This window comes from Podarcis melisellensis (assembly GCF_964234715.1).
Source record: "Podarcis melisellensis genome assembly, chromosome: 16".
Classification (NCBI taxonomy): domain Eukaryota; kingdom Metazoa; phylum Chordata; class Lepidosauria; order Squamata; family Lacertidae; genus Podarcis; species Podarcis melisellensis.
Genome location: NC_138533.1, coordinates 22,690,256 through 22,716,142, shown reverse-complemented (window position 1 = coordinate 22,716,142; position 25,887 = coordinate 22,690,256). Strand labels below are relative to the sequence as shown.

General features: G+C 46.9%; 1 protein-coding gene across 1 annotated transcript in view; it reads right to left on the bottom strand.

Annotated features, from left to right (window-relative positions):
- Positions 1 to 24,822, bottom strand: part of TBC1D10A (TBC1 domain family member 10A) — a 37,847-nt gene extending 13,025 nt beyond the window's left edge. The window contains exons 1-2 of the mRNA XM_081892408.1: positions 24,410 to 24,822; positions 3,275 to 3,374 (exon numbers count right to left, since the gene is read on the bottom strand). Of these exons, the coding sequence (XP_081748534.1) occupies positions 3,275 to 3,374; positions 24,410 to 24,807 (498 nt within the window). The 5' untranslated portion in view covers positions 24,808 to 24,822. The remainder of the gene's footprint in view (positions 1 to 3,274; positions 3,375 to 24,409) is intronic.
- Positions 24,823 to 25,887: the final 1,065 nt, after the last annotated feature.

The following is a 25,887-nucleotide window of genomic DNA, read 5'->3' as shown; positions in this document are numbered from 1 at the left end:
CCTTTGGTATCGTGTAGAAGCTACTAGTTTGTGCCCTACACACTTTGACAAGGCATGTCAGACACTGATCCAGTTCACCAATCTGAGTACACTTCAGTTGGGGTTTCTATCTCCATACACTTCCACCTTTGATATCTCCAGAAAGGCGGCGGGGGGTGTTGGGCTGCACCTCCAAAAATACAACAGAGGGATTTTTGTGTAAGAAGTGATCAAAGTATTTGGGGTAAGACAACCTGCTAGAATGTTTATGGCTACTTTCGCTACCTTCCAAACTCTGGCTCCATGGTGAGGCTTACCCACATCAATCCCAAGTTCCTAGTTCTTTCAGTTTAAGACTGCATTCTTAAAGCCCACTCTGATCACCTCCAAGGGAGGTTCTGCAGGGGGAGCTCTAAGCCTGTCCTATGCCACAGCTGGTAGGACAGCAGGCTCAAAAGTGCCAGGGAGTGTCCCAAAATACACACACAGCAGTGCTATCCTGCTTGGTGACTTCACAGGCAGGAAGGAAACAGACAGGAGGAGTTTAACTGGATGCCGCTTGTTGAAAGCTCTGTCTCAACAAAGTTGAGCCAAGCTCCTCTCGATTAGGGAAGCAGATGGATTCCAGCTTTGCATGGGGGAGGTGCAGGGAGACAGAACAATTAAAAGGCCCAGCAGGACAAAGGATCCCTGGGAATTTCTGGGTACAGAGTCACTGATCTTGGCAGGGATGGCAGATTCTGTCTGCACAAAGCAGAAGCTGTTATCATGGGATGAGCCGACAGTGTAAACAGGAAAAAAGAGGGGATTCCCAGCCTGTGCATACAAGGGATTTGATGCAGGATAACAAGTCCTGTTGAGAGATCCCTGTCCACAAAGTCTGTATGTTTAAGCCCCAATGATTGGGTTGAGGAGGGGGCACTAAGACCAATAATGAAATGTCAACAGGAAATGCTTAGCCTTACCATCAAGCCACAATTATTCCTACCTTTTTTGAATTTGCTTTTTTTAAAAAAATCTTACTATTTGAGTCCAGAACAGGAAAAAACTTGGAAGACCTAAGAAGCACCTTAGGGCCAAGCTCCGTCTGACACATATCTTGAATCACTGCAGGTTGCTTAATGTCACAATGGATTTGTGAGGTTTATCAATGAGTTTGCTTTACTTGGCCAAGTTGGTCAGCATACCGATTAAGAGGGACTGCAGTCACTGCCATGGAAGTCAGTGAGGATTATCAACCAGTAGATATGGCTCTATTTGGTCACCAAACCACAATTCAGAAGTCATGCAAGTGAAGGCCCCTGACTCTCATTCTGCAGGCTAGAATTGTGAACCAGAGTTTGATCAGTGGAGGCTGGTTCATGAGGGTGAATAAAATACTGCCCCATTAACCTCAGCCAGCCCTCACCAGCTCTGCCAGCGGGTGGCAAACCTTAGCTTCAGTGTTACCTTTGCAGAACTCAGTAGTGGAGAGAATGCCATCAAAACCAGAATTAGCTGGCTCTGCTTGTCTTTGTCCCTGGCTCCCTGCCTTCTATCCTACCAGCCACTGCAGTTTGATCATGGCTCAGATGTTTATGGTGAAGTGTGGTTTGTGCTAAATAGAAAAAAATAGAACCCCAGAATTGTAGAGTTGGAAGAGACTTTGAGGGTCATCTTGTTCAACCCCTTGCAATGCAGGAATCTCAGCCAAATCTGCTTAAAAACCTCCAAGGAAGGAGAATCCACCACCTCTCGTGGTAGTCTGTTTCACTATCAAACAGCTCTTACTGGAAGAAGAAGAAGAAGAAGAAGAAGAAGAAGAAGAAGAAGAAGAAGAAGAAGAAGAAGAAGAAGAGGAGTAGTAGTAGTTTGGATTTGATATCCCGCCTTTCACTCCCTTTAAGGAGTCTCAAAGCGACTAACATTCTCCTTTCCCTTCCTCCCCCACAACAAACAATCTGTGAGGTGAGTGGGGCTGAGAGACTTCAAAGAAGTGTGACTGGCCCAAGGTCACCCAGCAGCTGCATGTGGAGGAGCGGAGACGCGAACCCGGTTCCCCAGATTATGAGACTACTGCTCTTAACCACTACACTACACTGGCTCAGAAAGTTCTTCCTGATGTTTTTCCTACAGTGCAAAGGGAATGTGAGGGTATGAGCTTTCAGTATGTCCCTGATCATGAGTGTTGTATCTGAACCGAACTTTGAATGAAGGACGGTATATAAATTTAATAAACAACAACAACAACCTAGCAGGCAGGACTTAAGCATTCTCTCCTTGTCTCCCTCCTTCATCCAGCATATGGAGCTACCTAACAGGGGTGTTTTACAAATGAGATAATCAAAGAGTGCTCTATATGTGTCATGCATTAGTAGTCCATATAGAGAATGGACAGGGGTGTGAGTTACCGATTCCGGCAAGGTTAGGAAGACTCTTGCATGCCCATGCAAGCACAAATCCAAATGTTATCATCTTGGGACAAACTGACAGTATAAAGAAGCCCACAGCGGGTTAAGTACATCCTGGGATTCCCAGCCTGTGTAAACAAAAGCTTTGATTCAGGATAATAAGCCCTGCCAAGAGGCTGACTGGAAGCCTTTCCCAGCAATCTGCGGCAAGCTTTGCAGCATGGCCAAGTCAGATCAAAGCAGAAAGGGTTTCGCTGACACACAGAGGCAGGGCAACACAAGCCCTGAGCCCTCATCACAGGGAGACATTTTGCATCAGGAAGCCTGCCTTGGGTAGAAGTATAGTTCAGGCCGCCTTGCCTGTTTGAGTGCTCAGTCTGCTCTCAATCAAGATGCTGAAATGCAAGAGGCAGAAAAGGGAAATTGTGGGAGGGCAAGGCAGTCTGATTGCCCTTCGGATGCATCATCATGATACACTGCCAAAAGCCCTTGATGTGGAAGATGTTATGAAAAGCAGGATGATCTGCTGCTGAAACGGAGCACCTGGGAAGGTGGAGTCCTAACCTGGAGCGCAGAAACAACACTCCCCCCCAAAAAAATAATAATAATGGTGCACTGACTTTTGCATCATTCATGTGATTATCTCATGTTGCAAATTGTTTTGTTTTTTAACATTCTGGCAAAGAAAGGAAGCAAAGAGCACAGGAATCAGAGGAAAGGTAAAGTCTGTAGTGACTGGGTCACAGGATGTATCGCCCTGCCCAAGAGTGGCTCCACACATCAACTGCGGCTATAGCAGAAGACAATGTGGCAAAGCAATGTTCAGCAAGTGTTAAAAAACATAAACGGTGAAAGAAAGAGGAAGAGAGCAACAGTCATCACCCGACGCTTGGCCAGCGACTCACCTTTTTGTGTTTCTTTGCCATCCACTTGTCCCAGTTGTTGAGCATATCTAGCCACTTGGATTCCCTCTGCCTCAGCACCTCCAACGGCACCTCCTCCAGCCTAGGAAAATGAAGGTAACAGGCCAATTTAGCCCTCTGAAGGTGATCAGTCTATCACAGTAGCAAAAAAGTTGTGGGCCTCCAGATGTGGCTGGACTACAACTCCCAACGCCAAATGTGAGAAGCCAAACAACAACAAAACCACACCATTGCCAAACTCCCATTTTCTCTCTGATCTACTTGCAAGCCCCATCTGGAACCACCCAGTTAACAGACACCCTTCCCAGGCTATAGGAATCACTTCCATGTCTAAAAACCTTGGGCTCTTCCAGAAGACCTGTTCATTCATCCTGATTTGGTTGCACAAAGCTTACATAGCGGTTAGACTATGTCTGGTATTTACTGAGTTTTTGCTTGGTTCTGTTTACGGGGCGGTTATGCAAAAATTAACATTCATCCCAATTTGCTGTTAATCATCCATTTGTTCCATACTTTTCAATGTCTTTCCATGTGACTTTCCAAGCTGTAAAAAGCCAATTGCATACAAGAGATTCCTCAGCACTCCCCCATCCAGGTGAGACAAAAACTAGGCTCTGCTAAGTTTCAAAGATGATTTACACACTCATGGTTGTAGCCAGGATTTTTGTTAGGGGAGGGCAGAACCTCAGGTATGTATTGATTTCCCCCGAAAGGGTTCTTAATGAATCACCCCTCTAGTCTAGGGAATAGACAGGGTGAAGCAGAACAATTGAGTGTCTTGTGACCCTAGACAGCCTCACTCATGTCCTTTTTAAATTTATCCCACGGATTTGAAATGTCTAAACTTGTAATGCCAATAAAGGTATTTGTATGGTATTGTATTGTATTCATTTTTATTGATGGGGGCAGCTGCCCCCCCGCCTCCCTTGGCTACGTCCATGTGCACACTGAGCTTCTTTGAATCATAATCCGCTACCTCCTGCACTTCCATCACAAAGCAAGCACCCTCTCTCAACTGTAATCCGTGAGTCACTCTGCCAATATGCAAACTGCAATATTAATATTAATAATATAGTTACATGCCACCCATCTGACAGGGTTGCTACATTCTGCCAAATATTGAAGGCACACACACACCACAACAATGGGACTGCTATAATCATAGTCCTCGCTCCCTAGGGATTCCTGGGAATTGTAGGCTGGAACTCAGCTTGGGAATTCTCAGCAACGTCAAACCACAATTCCCAGGATTCCTTAGGGAAAGAAAACAGATGAACCAATTGCAAGATGCTGCATTCAGCAGCAGATACAGTCCCTGGACCAACCCCAAGCATAGCCTCCCCCGCCCCCCACATCACATCACAGTAATTGGCTTAGTATACATGGAAACCTGGGAGAACGGGACCATATTATCCTGCACCTCAGGCAGCAGTCTTGAGCCAGCCCCAATAAACCCCATCTGTGCAGCACAGGAGGGGGGTAGCAGAGCTGGAGCACCCCATAAGTGAGGAAAGCAACCGCCAACACAGAACAGGCACCAGCTACGCAACTCCCTAGGTTCAGCAAGCACAACTAGTTACCATACAATCTGTAAATCAGGGTCAGGCAAAGTTTTCAGAAGCTGGGCCAGGGAATCAGGAGACATTTTTTTAATAGAAAAAAAGGAAGTAGACAAGGCCAAACCATCCCGCCCACCTTGGAACTGAGCTGGCTGCTCCCACTTTCTCTGCCGGAAATGTGCATTTATGGAATTTCTAACACTGAAAAGCCAAAGCCCAGTCCACTCACTTCCTCCCCCCTCCGGGCCTCTTGCAATGCAAGAAGAGTAGCAGAAGGGAGAAGCCAGCACAGGCTGCAGTCAAAAGACTGGGCAGATAGGAGTGACAGCAATGCACGGAGAATGGCTGGTGAAGGAAACTGAGCCCTAAACATCATGTCCAGGAGTTCACTGGCTTGCTTTAACTAGGGCAAAACTCTGTCCCCAAGCAATACCAAATACTGGTGTGTGTGTGACCCCAGTAAGATAAATCAGACAATTTTTTCCAGGTCACAAGGTCAAAAATTAAGAGGATTTTTTGGCCTGGAGAATTTTATACAGATCCTTTCAACTAGCAGGAGCTTTTTCCAAGAGCACAATAAGGCTTGGCAGTGGTGACTGAACTCAATGCATGTCCTGTCAATGTACTATGAAATGGGGAGAGGGGATTTCAAGCACAGAATAGGAGCTGAACTCTCACCACTTTGTGGCTAACCTGGGGCCCTCCAGATGTCAATAGACTTCAACTCGCATGAGCAGCAGCCAGCATGGCCAATAGTAAGTGATTATGGGAATTGTAGTCCAGCGAGGGCCAAATGCCACCCTTGGTAGGAAGAAAGAAGGTGGGGAGAAAAATCTTCTTGGGGCAATGCACAGATGCGCTTGCCCATGATAAGTCTTAAGTCACCCTTTACAGAGAATCAACCCTAAACCACAGGTGGGGAACAAGGGCCACATTCCCTCCTAGAAAACCTTCCCAGGGCCACAGGCCAATGGGGGCAGAGCAAGCAATGCAAACTTTAGCTTAGTACAGCAGGCTAGTTCCCACACACATTCACACTTCCCTCTGCATCCTCCATCCATGGAAGCAAGCAGAATCAGAGTTCAAGGACAAGCTAAGCCAAGCAAACACATTTCAGGTGTGAAGCAGAGCCAGTAAGTGGAGCAGCCTGGAAGGCCACCTTTTGTTCACAGGATTGAGGTTCTCCACCAGTGCCCTAAACCTTCTCCAGGTGCTTATTTTAAAAACACATCCTCCCCAGAACTGGAAGGGTTCCCCCCCCCACACACACATCACACAGTTTCAATCTAGATTCCATTCTGCACACCTGCAGATGCAAGACATAAACCAAGGCCTGCCGATAAGCATGGTAATCGGGCAACAGTGCCTCGATGTATCAATAGGCAGAAGTCACCACCAAGGCCAGTTTCCCTTGAACAAGTCTCAACAAGCAGCCAATAACTGTATAATCAATAACTGTACATGGTTTATTCATTTTTTACCCTTTTGAGTCACTTGCATTCTCACAGTACTAGAGAATGTACATTTTAAACCCACTTACTCCAGCAAAGGCTTAAGGTAGGCAACAGAACTAAATGCCAAGAATTCCTTGGCTGATTGTGCTGAGATTATGCCAAAGCACCTGGGATTTTTTTTTGGGGGGGGGGAGAGAAGAGAGAACCAGCTCTGTGCCTGGCTTAAGCATGCAATTCAGCTGCGGGCACTGAGCGGTAGGGAGCCTATAATGCACTCCTTCAACACATTCTGAGCCAAGCATGAAGGAAATGGGAACCATCCACTGCAGAAAGCCTCAAACATTCTCCACAGATGGCCAGCATTGGAAGCTGCTTTACTAAGAAGTCCAGCACCATCTGGAGGGCCACAGGTTCCTCATTCTTGGTGCAGGATGAACAGGTGCTCTAATGTTTTTTCCTCCTGAATCATTTGGCTGAGGCAGTAAGGCCTGCTCATTGGAGGGGGGGTAGAGAGGAGGGGGCTAGGGATCTTTTAATCTGATGCTTGGAATGGACCCAACTGCTTGTGCTTGAGGCTCTCAGGGCTGCCTAAACAGGCCTTTGTGTACCTCTGTGAACAGGCTAGACGATTCATTAGGAGTTCGGGGGGCTGGACAAGGTCCCCTTTGTTTTCACATGGGGGCTGGAAAAAAGCTGGGATGCAGAACGGCCTCAAGAGGAAGTAAGTGCACAGCTCACTGCCAGCAGACACACCAGGTTGCCTCTCTGATGGCCTTCTGGTGCCACACACAGCAGGAATGCCACCTAGGCACATTTTGAGGCCCTGGTTCAAGTGTGCCAATGAACTCGCATCAAGAACAGCCCACTAGGGCCAATCCTCTGAGTCTACAGTGATGCTAGGTGAAAGCACAGGAACATAGGATGCTGCCTTATACAGAGCCAGTACTGCCTACACTGGCTGGCAGCATCTGCCCAGTGTTTCAGAAAGTGAATCACTCCAAGCCCTACCTGGAGATGCCAGGGATTGAACCTGGGAACTTCTGCATTAAAGCTCTACCACTGAGCTATGACCCTTGCCCAATCTTTATAGAAGAGCTAGCACACAGGTGATGAGACAGGGCTGTGAGCCAGCAAAGTCGACTCAGTTCACATCTCCCTGGTGGGTTCTGTCTGGTGCCACCATTAACCACCTTTCAGTGCCAGGTAAAAAAAATTCTCCCAGGTATTTGGGGAATTACTGCAGTTGAGCTTTCTATTAATGGCATGTTTTTGCTGTTGAAATCTTCCCTGTTTTTTCCATAGCTTATTGTATGGCTCTTATTGCAACTAACTGATCCCCCAGCCCCAATTTTATGTCAAGCTTTACGCTCCTAAAATGTTTTAAGTCGCTCAGACTCCCACACGCAAGGAACTAATAAGCTGAATAAACATTAAACAGGTAAGTGCCTCTGTCCAGTGGTTCCAGCACCACAGTCAGCAGACGGGGGCCCCTAATGGAGCAGGACTGGCTCACCACATTTCGGCGTAAGTGAAGTAATACATATTACCAACAAAAGAGGGAGGGTGGTGGTGGGGGGTAAGGTAATTAGGCTCTGGATTTAATAGTTTAGCTGCATGACTACCTTTACAGACTGGCCTAAGGCAAGTTGTTTTTGTCTCAGCCTCAATTGCACACACTTACCACTGCAATGGAAGGAATAGTGACCTACCTTAAAGGGGCTGTTAAGGATTACCGACAAAGTCAGCAGAATCATGGTGTTACTATGACTGGAAAGGACACACCCTGGCACAGTTTACCTTGGATGGCAAGAACGAGCACTTATCCCCTTTCACCACAAATTTGACTGCTAACCCATGAATCTACTCCAACAGCAGTCACATGGGGAATACCAGGAGGCAAAGGCCATCCACACCTGCCATCTCTAGCCGGCCTGCTCTAACTCTGTGTTCATAATCTCAGGTCGTCCAGACGGTGACAGCACAAGAATGAATTTTTCAGTGGTAGCTCCCTGCTTGTAGAATGTTCTCCCCAGGGAAGCAGGCCTGGCACCAACACAGGCTACTTTTAGGTGCTAGGCTTTTGGCCTTTAATTTGGAGGGTGGTAGACATCATGGTTTCTGTTAGCGGGAGGGATTTGTTAGACTGCTTTTTATGTATATCAATGTTTTCAGCTTTTGTTTTGGTTTTACATTGGTTTTAATGCTTCTTTATATTGTATTGTATGCCATAAAAAGTGCCTAGTAAGTCCAATAAGTAATTAATAATAATGATAAACTTAATCTAGAGAAAACAGCCATGTTTTTCTTATACCTCCTGACCTAGATAGCCCCATCCTTTTAATCCAAAATGGATACAGACCATCTGCTGTGGCCATAAATCTCTCTTCCATCCATTCATTCATCCATACACACCCCATATGGGCAAGTCAAGAAATACCACTGACTCACTCGTAAGGGATCATGAGGAGACAGTTGAATCCCCTCCAGAGAGAAAATTCACTCATCCCAACCATGGTTAAGGGGTACATCAGCAGCAACCCTAACCACAGTTAACATCAACCAGGGTTCCTTCTTCTGAACCCTGGGCCCAAAACCTACATTCAAACTGCTATGCTTGCACCAGGTCCACAGAGTCACCAAAGCCGATAATCCAAATCTGACTTCTTGTGTCAGATAAATCAACTGTGCTTGCTTGACCTTCCTGAGAACTTGAAGCCTGCACAGGTTGATTTAATAATACAATCTGCACCAGCTTATAAACAGTTTGGCGACACACTGCCTAGCTGCACTGGCCCTATTCCAGGCTAGATTACCGGTTTCAGGCTAGGGAGAAGGAGTAACAGACAATAATAATCTATGAATGTGGGAGAGGTTCTAGGAGCAGGAAGCCAAGCAAAGTTGCACTGACAGATGCAGTCTTAGTGCAGGAGGGTGGCTGGAGGCACAGCTAACAGAACCAGCACAACTCAGTTTTTCCGGGTGTTGCCGAAAAAGGAGACATAACTCTAGAAACAAGCAATGCTGCCAAACCAGACTGAAATTAAAACTGGGGGCAGCCAGGACAGCACATTCCACAGAGATCTAACTGGCTCTTTGCACAGAAGTGTGTGGCCTTACTAAATCGAGAGTCCATGATGCAGGGGCTTTCCCCCACCCCATCAGCAGTTTAGGGGTTTCCAGAGCCAGCAAGTCTATGAAATTCCTGGAAATCCAGCATGTCTAATAAAAACTGAAGCTAGAGCGATAAGCAAGGCAGCTTTCACCCAAGACTTGCCCATTTTATTCCCCAGTGGAAAGCTGCTTCAGTTTCTGTTAGACCTGCTGGGTTTCTCTCAACTCAGAATTCCCTGTTTGCTCTTCAACTCCTGGCTGCTGATGGAAAAGCCAACATTACACCTACGTATTGGGTGAGAAATTTGGGTTGGTATGAATCTGAAAGTGAACCCTCCTAATTCACACTTGCTGAAACAATATGCAAACTTTAAAGCAGCCACCCTTCAAAACTCACATTTCTCCAAATTTTGCAATGCATTCTCAAACCAAAAAATATATACAAAAGTACAAATATTAGGGGAAAGCATACATAAAATGCACATATTAGTATAAAACCTAGCAAAAGACATTTAATATAAGGCAAAACTGCTAACAAAAAAAAGCATTATCAGGAGATTGTACACAGTAAAGGGCTGATGAATTTTTGTGAGAACTTTTTATACAGTCGTACCTTGGAAGCCGAACATCTTGGCTCCCAGAAGTGAGTGTTCTGATTTTCGGAAGCCGAACATCTGGCACGGCTTCTGATTGGCTACAGGATGCTCCTGCGGCCAATTGGAAGCCACGTTTTGGTTCTCAAACGATTCCAGGAGTCAAACGGACTCTTGGAATGCATTCTGTTCGAGAACTGAGGTACGACTGTATTTTAAAAAATCAGAAACTGATGGAGAAATGTAGAGAACAGAACCTATAGGGATGGGGAAATGAGAAAGTGAAATTGACAAATTCATCCATCCCTAGTTACACCCAGCTTCCACCTACGTAAAGAATTGACTGCCATCAAAAACAGGCCCAAAGATGAGAATCTCTACAAAGCACTTCTAGAAAGATGCTCAGGCTCTGACTTTGGAAAAGTCAGAGGAACTGCTCCAAGGAAGAGCAGTAGCCACAATATCTATTTATTAGATGTGGTTTAAAACTCCACCTCTCCGTGTGCTCAAAACTGCTTATTAACAAAAATACACATTAATTCTATAACCATTCTGGGAACACCCACACACAGCTGCAGCAGTATTTTATTTAGACATTGGACTGAGTAAAGGATCCTGACTCCGCTCTTAACTGGGGCTGGGGAGGGAGAAAGGGGACTCCCAGAGCAGCTTACAAATATCAATCCCACTAACAGTTAGCGGTCTAAGAGACAATATTACGGTCTAAGAGACACAACACAAAAGAGAAAAGGGGCAGGAAGGGAAAAAGAGAGAGATGAAATCAGCTCAAACAGTTCTGTAATTCCACCAATCCTTACTTAATAGAAGCCTTGAAAAATATGGTAATTACAATTTTCTTCAAGGAGATGTACCAACACATGGAGTATTATTGCATAATTTGAGATTCCAAGAATTCTGCTAGCGATGCTTCAGTCTTCTGTAAAGGGATATACGGAGTCCTATGACATCTGGAGGGCCATAGGGTCAACACACACACCCCTCTTAGTATAGAGGGTGTGATCCTCTCCAAACATTACAATCTGCTTGCTGGATTTCCTCTAGTGGACAGATCAGGATGAATTTGCACTCTCCCACCCCCTTAACACTATTCAGGGCTCCTTGCTTCCTCTCTACTTACAGAGCAGAGAAGACAGCAAGAAACCTGGGCATAAGAAGCATTTCAAATCTTTTTTTGGGAGGGTGGGAAATTAAGGTCCTAATCTGGCTCTACTGGGAGAACTAACATTTTTAGTTAAGGTATTCTCCCAGCCTCCTTCTCCGGACTTGCTCCTTTTTAATCCTACAGCCACCCTGTGAGATAGGTGAGGCTGAGAGAGCACACCCACCCAGGCAGCAAACTTGAGGGCTGGTGACAGAATTTGAACCTGGCCCTCTCTAGTCCAAACTCAACCTTCTAGTCTCAACAACACACTGGCTCTCCAAAGTTGTTCTGAATATGCACTGGCCATGCATGAATTGGGAATGCCAAGTCAGTGCTTCAAAACTCCCCACTCTCTCTGCACCTCAGTCCCTGCTTGTATACGAGCTGCCATTTTACAGTCAATGACAATTGTCTCAAGAAGGATGGGAGGCAGTGTACAGGTAGTCAGCCTTGCTCTTTTGCACAAGAATTGCCAAGTATGAACTCCTCCAAAATTCACTGGAGAGCTTTAACAGCAGGCTCATCCGCAGCTCCAAAGTGACACCCACCCACTCTTTTCACAAAAGCGAGAGATTTTCCCGTTCCTCCTGTAGGAAGGAGATTCTGAAGGGAGCCAGATAAAGCTGCTTATCTGACAATGCTTAAGCCAAGTGCACATCAATGCGCAAAAATCCTGAGCTTGAATGGAAAAACCAGTTTTGCAGCAGACAAGAATCTGGCATGGCTTGGCGGAAACGGAACAGCAAGATCCTGGAGCCTGGAATAGCTGCCAGAGATTCATTCCCTGCAGATTGTAACAGCACTGGGCCTTCTTCTAGTCCACTTCATGTAGCTGGTGCCTGCTAAACTTCTGTTACTGGTGGTGGAGCAGATGAGACATCTAAGCCATGTGTCTTTCCTAACTGTAAAGCCCAGCTGAATCTACATGCTCAGGCCCATGCTTCACTAGATAGGAAGCTGCCAAATACAGCGTCAGACCATCTAGTTCAGTGTTGTCTACACTGACTGGCAGTGGTTCTCCCAAATTTCAGGCAGGGAATCCTCCCAACCCTACCTGGAGATGCTGAGGATTGCACCTGGGACCCTCTGCATGCCAAGCAGAAGCTCTACCAGATCAATCAGGCCAGTCCAATTTCCACAGTGCCATTGAACACTGGTGAACAAAGGCAAAAATTGCCCAACCACTTCAGTAGAGGTTATTCAAATCTCCCTAGCATCTTTTATACAGTGGTACCTCCGGTTGCGAACGGGATCCATTCCGGAAGTCTGGCTGTATCCCAAAGTTTTCTCAACCGGAGAGACCGCTTCTGCGCATGCGGCAGTAGACTGTTTCTGCGCACGCACAAGCGGTGAAACACTTCCGGGTTTGCCGCTTTCGCAACCCAAAGTTTACGTTACCAGAGGGTAACATAACCTGAGGTTCCACTGTATGTACCTGTAACGTATGTGTGAAGAAGCTTGTTAGTTAAACTGAATAGGCAGGTATACCAAAAGGTGGGGTGCACTTTGTGCTTTAAACACAACATTATGCCCCAAAGTAACTCAAACTTTAAGAAGCATAACTTGTGAGTCATGTTCAAATTACAAAAAGCATGTAATGTCCAGTGGCAAAGCTCCTGGCAGTGATCGGCAGGGCTGCCCTGAAGTCTCTGGCTGCCACTGGCTCAGCTGCTCTGACTCTTAAGAGGTCTTGCTGAGCTGCTCTTACCCTAGAGAACCAGGGCACATGGATGGGCCTAGGAAAGGAGATGTAAGCAGCAAGAATATCAAAAAAGAAGGTCCGAGAGGAAATGGTCAGAATGAGGGCAGAGGGAAGAAAAACAGAGGAAGGAGTCAGTGTTGGAAAACTAGGAGGCCACCTAAGTCAGCTTAAGAGGTGAAGAGTCAAAGGATATAAGACCTTGGCTGCAGGCCTCTGAGTAAATCCCCAGCCGGTTGTTCCGACCACAGGCCAACAATACAATGAAGTCTGGAACACTTCAACCACCAGCATAATAAACCACCTCCTGCTAGCCACCTGCTCTCAACCATACCCATCTCAGAACATGAGAAAAAGCCTTCAAGCTTTTTACTCTGGAAGAAGGCCTGCCACCATGCTTAAAATGGACTGTAAACTACACAACGTCCCTTGCCAACCCCTTTAGTCACTAGCTTCTATTCTCAAGTTAAGCCCTGGGTTTCCTATATCCTGGACCCTTCCTTCATTCTGATCCCTTGCTCTCAACAACCCATTTCCCATTTCACTTCCTCAGGTTCCTGCTTTCCTCTGCTCCCCTTAACCTAGGTGTGAGGAGCCTCTGCCCACCCCTTTGCCCCATATGTTCCTGAACTACAACTCCCATCAGCCCCAGCAAAAGTGGCCAATGGCCAGGGATGATAGGCACTGCAGTTCAGCAATGTGTGGAGGGCCAAAGGTTTTCCATATCTGCCTTAATACTCACACACAGCTTTTTAATGGCCAAATATTGGGAAGTGAGATAATAAAAGCTTCTGCTTCCCCATCAATCATGTACTGGCTTTATTGAAGTGTTTTATAGCTTGATTTACACACTAGATTTGTTCTGCTTCTTTGTCTGAAAACAAACCAGTGGCCCCGCTTGCTTCATTGTGATAAAACAGCTCAGTTAGAATGTGGCACATCTTAGGTGCAGGCATCCCCAGGCTAATCCCTTTTGCAACAGCATCCCAATCCCACCACTCTGCCTAGTGCAGCATTACTTTAGGAACTAGATGGGATTTTAATGTGGAGAAGAGGCCCTGCTTTGACCTAGTTTTAAACTCACAATTCACACACCCCAGTCACCCTTCTGTTTTAAAAAAGAGCAAACCACCAGATTCATTAGGCTAGATCTTGCTTCTGATGCTATTTGTCAGCACAGAACAGATGAGGATGAGCTGCTAATAAATCCAATTTTAAAAAGACATGTTATTTACAGGCAAGCTGTACAAGTATTGTCAAAACATATGGGGAGGACAGCTCCCCACATTATAATTTAAATGACAGATGCCCAGAACCCGACATCTCACTCTGCCCTTAGGGTGCAGGAAATGGTTTACCCAACTCTGAAGGCATATTAGACCTGCACCATTTGCAAACAACCATTGAGGTAAAAAATGGGTCGTTGCAACTTAGCATGAAGGAAGTTCTGCTTCTCCTCCAAGTTCAGGAGCATGTTGTCTCAACAATTCTAAGTCAACCTTTCATAGGTGCGGCCAGTTTTAGGGCTATAATGTCCACTTGCAGCAAGATGATGACTTGATGAGCTTTAACCTGGGCTTTAAAAAATAGCTTCTAGTTAAAGAAGGTTTTCTACATGTATTTGGCTCAGCTGGAAAAGAAGAGCCTGGACACTGGTCAGGCCAGTGACCCATCTAGTCAGTCCAGCATCCTGTTCTGGCCAATCTGATGCCCCAATGGGAAGCTTGTCAAGCTGGAACTGAGTGCACACATCTCTCCCCACCTGGATGCCTGGTAACTGGCATTCAGAGGCATTTTGCCTCCTGATTGTGGAGGGATAACACAGACAAGGTAGCAGGAGGGAAGAGGGCTCGGGACATTTGCTTTTGGGGGAACTGATGCTGTTCTTTTTTTTAAAAGGATATTTAAGAGCTGTCCCACACCCAATTTGCAGGTATGCCCCATCCAGTATGTTTGTATGCAAACATAATATTACATGACAACTCCCCACAGGGAGACCTGCCCTGTCCAGTTACTACTATTCATTTATTGTGCACGGTGATCTCTCAAAGCTACATGCCTTTTTGTAAAGATATTGCTTAAGTTCATCTCATTTACTGAAAGGGCAGGGAACTTTCTTTCCATTGAAGGCTATGCTCCTTTCAAAGGTAATCAAGTGGGGGCCACTTGCTGGTAATGGATGTGGAAAGGTCTGACGTCTGGGGTGAAATACCTTACCTTTTACTCTCTGCCAACCCCCTTTCCTTCCTTGAACATAAGAAGAGCCTGCTGGATCAGGCCAGTGGTCCATCAAGTCCAGCATCCTTTGCTCACAATGGCCAACAAGATGCCTTTTCTGGGAAACCCACAAGCAGGACCTGAGCACAAGAGCACTCTCCCCTCCTGTGGTTTCCAGCAACTGGTGTTCTGAAGCATTATTGCCTGCAGCTAACTGACCAACTGTGTTGCAGATAACTCTGTTTTGACCCCGAATATAAAGCCTGCCCCCCTAAAATAAATCTTAGCTATGCCCATGTCCCCGGAACATAACCCTTATGCAAGTTGAAAGTGTCTTGTACTTTGCCGCCTGCATCAACCTAAAGACAAAAGCAGATGCACAGCCCCAAACAGGCAACTCCCAAATCACAAACAAAACTAGAAAAACAAAACAAAATCTCTTAATTTTTGTAGGAAGGGGGTCTGGAAAGATACCTGAATGGGAAAGACTGTTTGCCCCCAGGCACCCATCCAAGCAGGATGTATTTGCCTCCACCCGCAGCTGCATCTGTTCTCCCTCTAATCTTTGTTTTTCTGTTCTCTAGCCCCTTTGTCACCATCTTTCCTGGAAATGAAAGACTTTGCACCAAAATAATATTTAAAACTACAGCAAAATCAGAGTAATCTGGAAAAGGCACCAAGCTGCTCCTCGCACATTAACAGGATGTGTATTCCGTGTGTGTGCATATAAATTATGCAGCACGGTCTCTCAATCCAGGCCTCTCCCTAGCCATGCCTCCTCCCCAGGCATCACCTCTCAATGTGTCCTTAAACTTTGATCAATGCTCTCTTCTACCTGTATGGGGGGGTGGGACGCGGGTGGCATTGTGGGTTAAACCACAGAGCCTAGGACTTGCCAATCAGAAGGTGGGCGGTTCGAACCCCTGCATTGGGGTGAGCTCCCGTTGCTCGGTCCCTGCTCCTGCCAACCTAGCAGTTTGAAAGCACGCCAAAAAGTGCAAGTAGATAAATAGGTACCGCTCTGGAGGGAAGGTAAACAGCGTTTCTGTGTGCTGCTCTGGTTCACCAGAAGCGGCTTGGTCATGCTGGCCACATGACCCGAAAGCTGTACGCCGGCTCCCTCGGCCAATAAAGCAAGATGAGTGCCGCAACCCCAGAGTCGGCCATGACTGGACCTAATGGTCAGGGGTCCCCTTTACCTTTACCTGTATGGGGAGAGGGGTGTGTATAGAACCCTTTGATGTTTGCTTGTCTGGAAAACAGAGTAATGTAGAAAGGAAAGAGCCATGTGTTGCTCCAGCCACTTTTGCCTCTGATTCCATCTATTTTTTACCCCTTTGCCCTGCCCACACCTGTCAGTGTCCCCTGAAAGGTTGCCCATGAGGGAATGCAACCCTCAGGCTGAAAAATGTTCCACAGCCCCACTGTGGTCAATACAGGGCGACGGCCTGACTCAGCATGGCAACTTTCTAGGTTCTTGACTCGAGCTATGGAATGAAGCACTCCTTTAGCATGCCCAGTGGCATATGCAAAGTGCCTGTAGCTACAGGGCAGTTCATGAAACAAGGATTAGGCAATGAGAATAAGATGAGAGTGTCGCTTTCACAACAGCCACTTGCTGCTCACCTGCAGTGTGGAATAATTGCCTTCCTGGCCACCAGGTAAGGGAAGTCTGATAAACAGGAAGAGAGAGACTGTTGTTGGATCATTCAGTTTCCTTTCAGGCTGTTGTCGGGTAACAAGCAACACTACAGCATTATGTGTGGGCTAAAGGATAGGCTATTAAATGCTCATAAGCCAAAAATAAGTAATAGGTTAGGTTTGTGGATTTCTCTGCAAGCCTGAGATAGCAGAAGTCTCAGTAACTGTTTGTTCCAAGTCAGTGGTTTCACTTGCAACCTTCGTGCCAGCAACCTAGGAATGTGAAGAGATCTAAAAGCAGCACAAACAGAAAGGAGGGGGGGACCTACAAGCCTCTAATCAAACTCTGATAACTGCCACAGAGCCGTGAGAAAGTAAGTTGGTTTCTTTAGACCTCACAGCTGCAGAGACAGACTCTGGGCCATTTGAGAGCTTCTGAAATGCTTCTGAAAAGTTTAATGGAAGGTAGGTTAAGATGGAAGAAACCTTATACCCTTATGCTATTTTAGAGCAGAGGCTGGATGGCCATTTGTTATGGATGCTTTAGCTGTGATTCCTGCATTGCAGGGGGTTGGACTAGATGACCCTTGGGTCCCTTCCAGCTCGGGGATTCTGTGATTTTGGTGTTTTTTTTTAATGGAGTTTTAAATCTATCCATGGCTTCCAGTATAAGATAGGACAGTAAAAACTTATTCTGCGTCTCAGATTATTATTGCATTGTTTTGTTTAGAACAGAAACTCCAAGCAAAAATGATCATGATGAAAGTTCCTAAGAGATGCATTTTGCATACAGTTGCCTTGACTCAAATGTTTGTTGCCCTCTTTTAATATTTCCTGTAGCTCAGAGATAGAACACTTTGCATGCAGGAGTCCCAAGTTCAATCCTTGGCATCTTCAGGCAGGGTTGGGAGAGAAACCCACTTGAAGTCCTGGAGAGCTGCTGCCTGTCAATGAAGACAATAGTAAGCTAGATGGACCAATGCCCTCACTCAATATAAGGCTGCTTCCTGGGGTCTTTCCCTTAAATTGCTACCTAATTTTTTGTTGTTGCTAGTTCCTTAAGAGGAGCAATTTTTGTCAAGGCTCCAGCCAGGGAGGAAAACCCCCTCTTCTCATTCATTCCATTTCCAGTGGGGAGAAGTAGAAGGTGGACTCTTATGTTCCAGATCAGGCATCCCCAAACTCGGCCCTCCAGCTGTTTTGGGACTACAACTCCCACCACCCCTAGCTAACAGGACCAGTGGTCAGGGATGATGGGAATTGTAGTACCAAAACAGCTGGAGGGCTGAGTTTGGGGATGCCTGTTCCAATTGTCATCTTTCAAGAATACTTACGAAATGCACATAGGTTTTCCTGATCACCTTGACCTGGAAACCTTCTTAAGACTGCCAAATAGCCCAGTTTATATTGCCTCCAAACCTCTGATCATACCCTTTGGATCGGTCAGTCAGGACTCAGGGATGGCACCATGTTCCCTAGCTAACGGAGATGCTTCTATGGCAATGCTGTGCCCATCCACAATAGTGCAGCAGACTGCACTGTGGAATCCCGATAGCTCAAAGAGATAGTGGGGGACACAGCACCCAGTTTGGGAGTCACTACCACACTCAGAGCAGCCAAGGTAACAGGGACTAATTTCCCAAATCTCCTTTCATTGTTGCAACCTTTTCTGGGTGTTTTGTGCAACAGCCATAGCCTCCCAGCGAATGAGATTCCTGCTCTCATATATACAACGAAGCAACAAGAGGGAGTAGCTCTGGCACCAGCACACTGCAGTAGTGGCTGCTTGCTCTCTCCTTCACTCTCACTTATCTCCTCTGCTACATATTCCAGACACTCCTCCTGCATGTTAAGGAGCTCTCGCAGTCTGGCAAAGGCTCTCATAAAAAGCAACATTCACTCAGTCTGCATATCCTTCAACAGCCCTGAACATCAACCGTTTGCTATGTGTGGGTGGCAAATATTGACTCCTAGTCTCCATGAACTCAACCAGAGAAACCCACACTCCAATCCCTATGCCTCTTTGATTCAGCGTACTATTTTCTTCCTAAACACACCAGATCTCCTCCCAATACTAGAAGCAACTGAATTAAGTCAACTGAGCCTGGTAAACAATGGCTTACCTTGGAACCCCCAATAGGAGGTAGCATGTTCTTAGATATCTCAGTCCATTTGGGGTCACAGTAAAAGCTAATAGGTCTGCTGTGATAGGATGATCAGGCTGTCCGGTTGTGCCCCTGCTCCTTTCAATACAAGGCTGTCAGAAAGTGCTGGACAATATTTCAGAGCTAGGTATATTCACACCAAAATCAAGTATCCAAGATGTATTTCCTCAATGAAGGCAGTGCCACAATTTTATTTTTAGTTGCTAGGAAAATAACAGTTTCTCTCCAGCTACCACATTCATTGAGATTCCTACCAGAAGAAGGAAAAGCACAGACAGTGCAGGCACCTTTTAATAAGTGGCAATATCTAATACTGTACAGTACAGGCCATGGGTAGGAAAACAAAGGCCCGGGGGACAGATCTGGTCCAATCGCCTTCTAAATCCGGCCCACGGACAGTCTGGGAAGCAGTGTGTTTTTACATGAGTAGAATGTGTCCTTTTATTTAAAATGCATCTCTGGATTATTTGTGGGGCCTGTCTGGTGTTTTTACATGAGTAGAATGTGTGCTTTTATTTAAAATGCATCTCTGGGTTATTTGTGGGGCATAGGAATTTTTTCATCCTCCGCCCAAAAAAATATATAGTTCACCCCCCCCAAGGTCTGAGGGACAGTGGACCAGCCCTCTGCTGAAAAAGTTTGCTGACCCCTGGTACAGGCCAATGCTGCAGGCATGAGCGGAAAGGGAAATCAGAGAGATACAAGTTGAGCAACACAAATTCCTCTGCCATCCCATGTCCAACGCCTACACTGTCAGTAGATTTTGGATATACTGTGTAGGCTCAGTGCTCCCTCGCAGTATAGACCCAGTTTACAAGTTCGAATCCGAATTTATGTGTTTTTTTAATAAACAAAAACAGGGTGTTTTCACTGCTTTAAGTCTATCCTCCTCTCTCTCTCCCTACCCCCCAGTCAGGGAGTGCCTCACCCATTCTGTGAACCTCTTGCGATTTTTAATCTGCCTACTGGCATACTGCTTGAAGGCCACCCACTCCCATTGTTCCAGGGTAGTGAACAGGATGTGTCATTTTCACTTCCTCATTTCTGACAGCAAAAGTGAAATTGACAAGCCCATTTGAAAAAAACAAAAACAAATCAATTCTGCGGAACTCCTTTACAGCCAACCAGGATCCACCTTCAATCTCAGGCTTCAACACAGAGCCCACAGCTGTCCCTGGGTGAGCTTCCACCACCAACTTTCCGGTTAACAGCCGGTCACACTGACCCATTATGTCGTAGGAGGTGCTTCTATTTCATATCTTTATTCTTTTCTGCTCCCCCCCCCCTCAGGTGGTCTGAACCATCATATTGCTTGCTGGTGTACCAAAGTGGCCAAAAGCAGCTTCACTCCATAGTGGAGTGTGGCTATTTCTGCATCTACCACCTGATTTTACCCTGAAAAAGCAGCTACCGTATTTTTCGCTCCACAAGACGCACCAGACCATAAGACGCACCTAGTTTTTGGAGGAGGAAAACAAGAAAAAAAGTATTCTGAATCTCAAAAGCCAGAACAACAAGAGGGATCGCTGCACAGCCTGCATTCTGTTCTGACTTCTGGGATAGCTGCACAGCCTGCATTCACCCCATAAGACGCACACACATTTCCCCTTACTTTTTAGCAGGGAAAAAAGTGAGTCTTATAGAGCAAAAAATACGGTATTATAAGTTGGGAAATGAGACAGTGGCAGCACCACTGATGCACCCCACCCAAGGTCCATTTGCAAACCACTTGTGAGTCACAGCTCACTGAATGAAGCTCAATAGTTTAGGTTCTGCAGTTAAAGGACCCAATGCTCCTATCCTAGGAAGAGGGGGACGAGGCTCAACAGTACTGTTTCCCCCTTCACAGCAAGGCATCTTGTCCCTATTAACTCACAAAGGTTAGACATGGCAGGCTACTCACTTGGTCACCTGTAGGAAAAACAAAACAAAAAACCAATCACCTCTCCACATGATCCAACAGGAAATCATTTGGGAAGCGGAAAAGACAGCATCTCCACTTCAGCATGCATTCAAGTTTTTAATGTGCCACAAATGACTATATATCCATATGCATTGGCAAGCAGGCTGGTAAACTAAACCAGGTGTGAGGAAGCTTTGGCCCTCCAGATGGCAACTCCCACCATCCCTAAACACTGGCAGTGCTCTCTAGGGCTGATGGCAGCTGAATTTCAGCAACATCTGGAGGTTGAAAGTTCCCCACACCTGATCTAAACAGCCATGGCTCCTCCTTCCCCCACCACAGGGGCTTTTGAAACACCCCTTTGTCCTGAGGGTAGCAGAAAAAGAAGCTGAAAAACAGCTGCTTCAAAACTCCCCCCCCCATTTACATGTATACAAAATTTTTATTGTCTCGTTTCGTTGTACAAACATTATTGTAAACTGCTTTGCAGAATCCATTTGACAGAAAGTTATAGAAATGTAATAAATTATCCACGGGTTTATTTGTAAGGCTGGGTTATATTTTAATTGCTGGGTGGCTATGAAAGGAAGGCTGCCCTATGGGAAATATCGCTATCGAGACATTGCTTTTTACAGCGTCACGTGGGTAAGTGAACAGTGCCAACTGGCTGGGATGGGCCAGGTGTTGGATGCTAGCCAGCTTATCACCTTTCCACAGTGACCCTGCTCTCACCAAAACAGGTATACCTACTCTCACACAAGAGATGTTGGAATGCAATACACGTCTCATTTGCAAGGTGTGCATTAATCATTCTCCAGGCTCGCCCACCCCAGAGTGTCACGGGTTACATGGCTTCTTCCCCCCACCTTTACTTCAGTTCAGTGGATATCATGCTCTTCAGTTCCAAAAAGAATCATGCTGAAGGGAATGTTTCCTCCTGGATCAATTGTCTTCTTTCAGAATGGGGAGGAAGCAGGCCACAGAGTCAAAGCCATACAAAGCAAAACAAAACAGTTGCCGCTTCTGTGGCGCAGCAGAAAAAATGCTTTACAATCATTAACCTGCCTCACGGTCAACTGAGAGAAGGGTAATTATCCAAGACAACTGCCTAGTGTCTTTGGACATGATCATCTATGCTTTACAGCAGACCAGCCCCTGAGCTGGAAAATTGCTTTGGGGAAGTCCAGTTCCAGGCTGGCTCAGATCGAGTAAAGGGACACAGACTGCAACTTAAGGTGCTTACATAAGAAGTCAAAACATCCTACGATGGAGGGCACCCCCTCCAAAACAGTGCATGAAGACTTGGGGAAAGAGGTTGATTTTAAGAGGGCCCATATAGCAAGCCCTAGCCTACTGCCACCACCCACCCAGGGGAGACTGGGATGAAGGTATCCCAGAGAAGGGGGATTTGGCAATCAAGAACCATTCCCTAAGCCACAACATCTGCATTCCTAAAGCCTGCCTTACTCTGCTACCCTCAGATAAAGCACCTCTGGACTTCAAAACAAGAATACTCCCTGCACTGCAATTCCCACTTCATCCAGGATCAGAAACAATGAGGGTGGTTTCACTCTGGTCACCCTCAGGCACTTGTGGCCCAGATGCCCCTAGAGTGGGTTTGCTGCCTAAAGCCTTCATCCCTCAGTTGTTTCGATAACTCAGAAGGGCTCTGGTACTGTTAAGAGGGGAAGTTCAGCAGCAGCAACTCACTACTGTTGCACTGAGACAATTTCCATTTTTCCTCCACCTCTCACTGGGAAGAACAGGGGAGGCCTCCCCTAAATCTGGCAATCCAAAATCTACACATCCTCCCCATTCCATGCCTTAGTACTCAGTCCCTAAACCTGTTTCCAGACTCAAGAGCGCTAAACAGAGAGAGGGAGAATAAAAAGTGTGAAAACCCAAGCTCATGAAAAGTGCCTTCTACTCAACCATACCCTGGGACATCTCACGGAGGAGCTGGATAGGAGGCTTCAACCAAGTAGCCTTGGCCCCATTTTATTCTGGATATCAGTGGAGTTTAAAGTAACAAGAGGTCCTCAGAATCCCTTTAATCACACATCTCTCCAAGCCAGGTGTGGGACACACCCCAATCTAGGCAGGCTGGAGCCTGGTACCTCTCTGAAGGCAACAGACATCTGTAGCCAAAAGCGATATTCTTCAGCCTAGGGTCATCCTCAGACACAATTAGACTCCAACTCTCGAAAGCAAAAGAACCTCTGCCCATGGGAAAAGCGTCCTCCAGCCCATCTGAGGTTACATAAATAGGCAGCTCTTTGTGCTTTACTACCAAAGCAATTGCTTACCCACCTCTCTTCTGCCTAGAAACAACAAATATCCCTGCCCATGGAAAGAGCATCCCTGGCCATCAGGGTTACACATGCATTTAGCTCCCACCGACCGTTCTCCCTTCACAGGGCTCCCCGTCAATGCTCATCCCTCTGGGGTGCAAACAGCACCCCTCCCCACCCCACGGCAGGAGTGCCCCCTTGCCCTGGCTCCTGGGTATTACAGAAATTTACAGCCACTGATGGCCAGCCTCACCCACCCAGCCCGCCAGCAAGACAGGACAATTCCCAGAAAGGCAAGAGTGATCCTGCCCATGGCAAAAATGCCTCAGAGTCACTGGGCCTAAAAAACTTGCCCTCACCACTCCGGGAAGGGAGACAAGCCAATTTCCCCAAAAGGCAACAGGGGTTATAACTCTTGGGTGCAAACTCCAGCCCATGGGGGGGGGGTGTTACAGAAACTTAGTCACCAGCTGTTCACCCTCACCCACACCTACCCACCCCCAGGAGTGACAAAAGCCAGCTCCCAAACAGGGAAGAGTACCCTTGCCCACAGACAGAGCGCCTCTACACCACAAACACTTGCAGTTTCCCTTCCACAGGGTTTTCCTACCACAGCTCATCATTCTTGGCACAGAGAGTGCCTCCTGACCATGGCAAGAGTGCCCTGCTAAGTGTGTGTGCGTGTGTGTGACACACAGAAACTTCCACCCACCACCCTCCCCAAGAATATGGGATGCCAACTTGAATAAAATACAGTGGTACCTCGGGTTAAGAACTTAATTTGTTCTGGAGGTCCGTTCTTGACCTGAAACTGTTCTTAACCTGAGGTACCCGCAATTTCTGTTCCCATCCTGAAGCAAAGTTCTTAACCCGAGGTACTATTTCTGGGTTAGCGGAGTCTGTAACCTGAAGCGTCTGTAACCCGAGGTACCACTGTAATGGGAGAGGTAAGTAAGCCCCACCCCGTATAATCGATCGCATGGTGCTTTGCACGCACACACCATTCGTAAGGCAATGTCCATCAACTTTGGGGGTGGGGGTGGGGGCGGCCCCCTCAAATATTTTATAGGGGGAGGCGGCGAAGGAACCTATGCCAATAACAGAGACAGGCCGGGGAATGGCAACAGTGCCCCTGCGCACCTCTGCCGCACTCGAGGCTACTACAAAGAGGTGGGACACCACTTGCCTCCTGATTCTGGCCGGCCACTGCCGGGCTCGAGGCGAGCCCATACCCACCCACTCCCGAAAGGGGCAAGAGTGCCCCTGCCCATGGCAAGAGCGCCCAGTGCGCACTCCCCCCCCCCCCCGCCGCCGCCACTCACGGCGCCTCCTGCTCTGGTCCGTCTCCGCCGTCGGCGACGAGGAAGCCGAACTTGTCGACGCGGCGCTCGCCGTCGGAGCTGCTGCCGCCGCCGCCCAAGGAGCTCCGCGAGTCCATCTCGCTGGCCGCTGCCGCCGACGCCGCCTCGTCTTCGGCAGCGTCGTCGTCCTCCTCCGCCTCGGCCAGGGGTCCGCGGGGCGCAGAGCCCATGCCGCCGGCCTGGGCGGCGGAGGCAGCCTCCCCGTCGTCACCGCCGCCGCTTGCTCCCGCTCGGCTCTTGGCCATACGCGGCCGCCTCAGCGGGAAGGAAGGGGCGCCGCCATCGGACGAAACCCACAGTCGATCCGGCCGGGCCGCCTCTCCCTCAGCCGATCCGGCCACGCCCATTGGCTGAGCCATCGCTCCCGAGCCCGCCCCTACGCAGCCGGCATTGGCTCTCGGGCGCGGGCGAGGGCCGGCGGCCTCGCAGGCCTCTTGAATGGAAAATGGGCGGGAAAGGGAGAGCGAGCCGGCAAAGCTCTTGGCCGTCCGAGCTGCCAATCAATCAAAGGCTTAAAGAACCCCCCCCTCCTCCTGCTTCTCACCCGCCAATCCAGTTGACCAGGAGGAGCGCGGTGTTTCCTCCTCCGCACCCGCCTCCCCTCCTCCACACTCCTCTTCCCATTCACTTTCCACGTAGGACAAAACTTGGAGAAACGCGGAAGGGGCGGGCGGTGGAGGAGAGGAAGGAGGTGTTTTCCAGTGTGGAAATAGATGCAGCTCAAACGTATTCAACAGAGTGGATTAAATTTAAGGATTACTTAGTTAAATATAATAGTTTTGACTATGGCAGACCAACACGGCTACCTATCTGTAATTAGTTAAATATTTTAAGTTAAATTAACTGAAAATTGTTTGCAGATACTTAATTGGCTTAGGATTTTATTTATGTTAAGTGATGAATTAATATGTTTAATTTCATAATATGAAGATCTAAGGATGTTAAATTTTATAAGAACTGTGATTTGGAAAACCGTTAAAAGGATATGCAATGAAATTCAACCAAGGGGAAGCGAGGAAGTCACTTAACAATGTTAATAAGTGTAATTTTCAATAAGGCTATGATTTATGTTTGTTTGTTTTATGTGTTTGTTTGTTTATAATGTTGTGAAATCCAATAATTAAAAAAAACAACAACAACACACGAATGTATTCAACAGCAGGCTGCAATCCTATATGCACTTTTGGGGGGGGGAGAGTAAGCCCCATTGAATACAATGGAACTGATTTCAGTGTAGGCATTCCTTTTTTAAAAAATAATTTTTATTTATTTTCCAAACAAATTTTATACAATCAACAAATTATTTTGCACTCATTCTTCAATTTTTGACTTCCCTCAGTTTCTCTGTCAATCTTTCGTAAAATTTCTATTTATTGACGCATTTCTAAACATGATATTGCCTTTCCCAACTCCTTTTCCTCTTACTCTCTTTTTGGCAA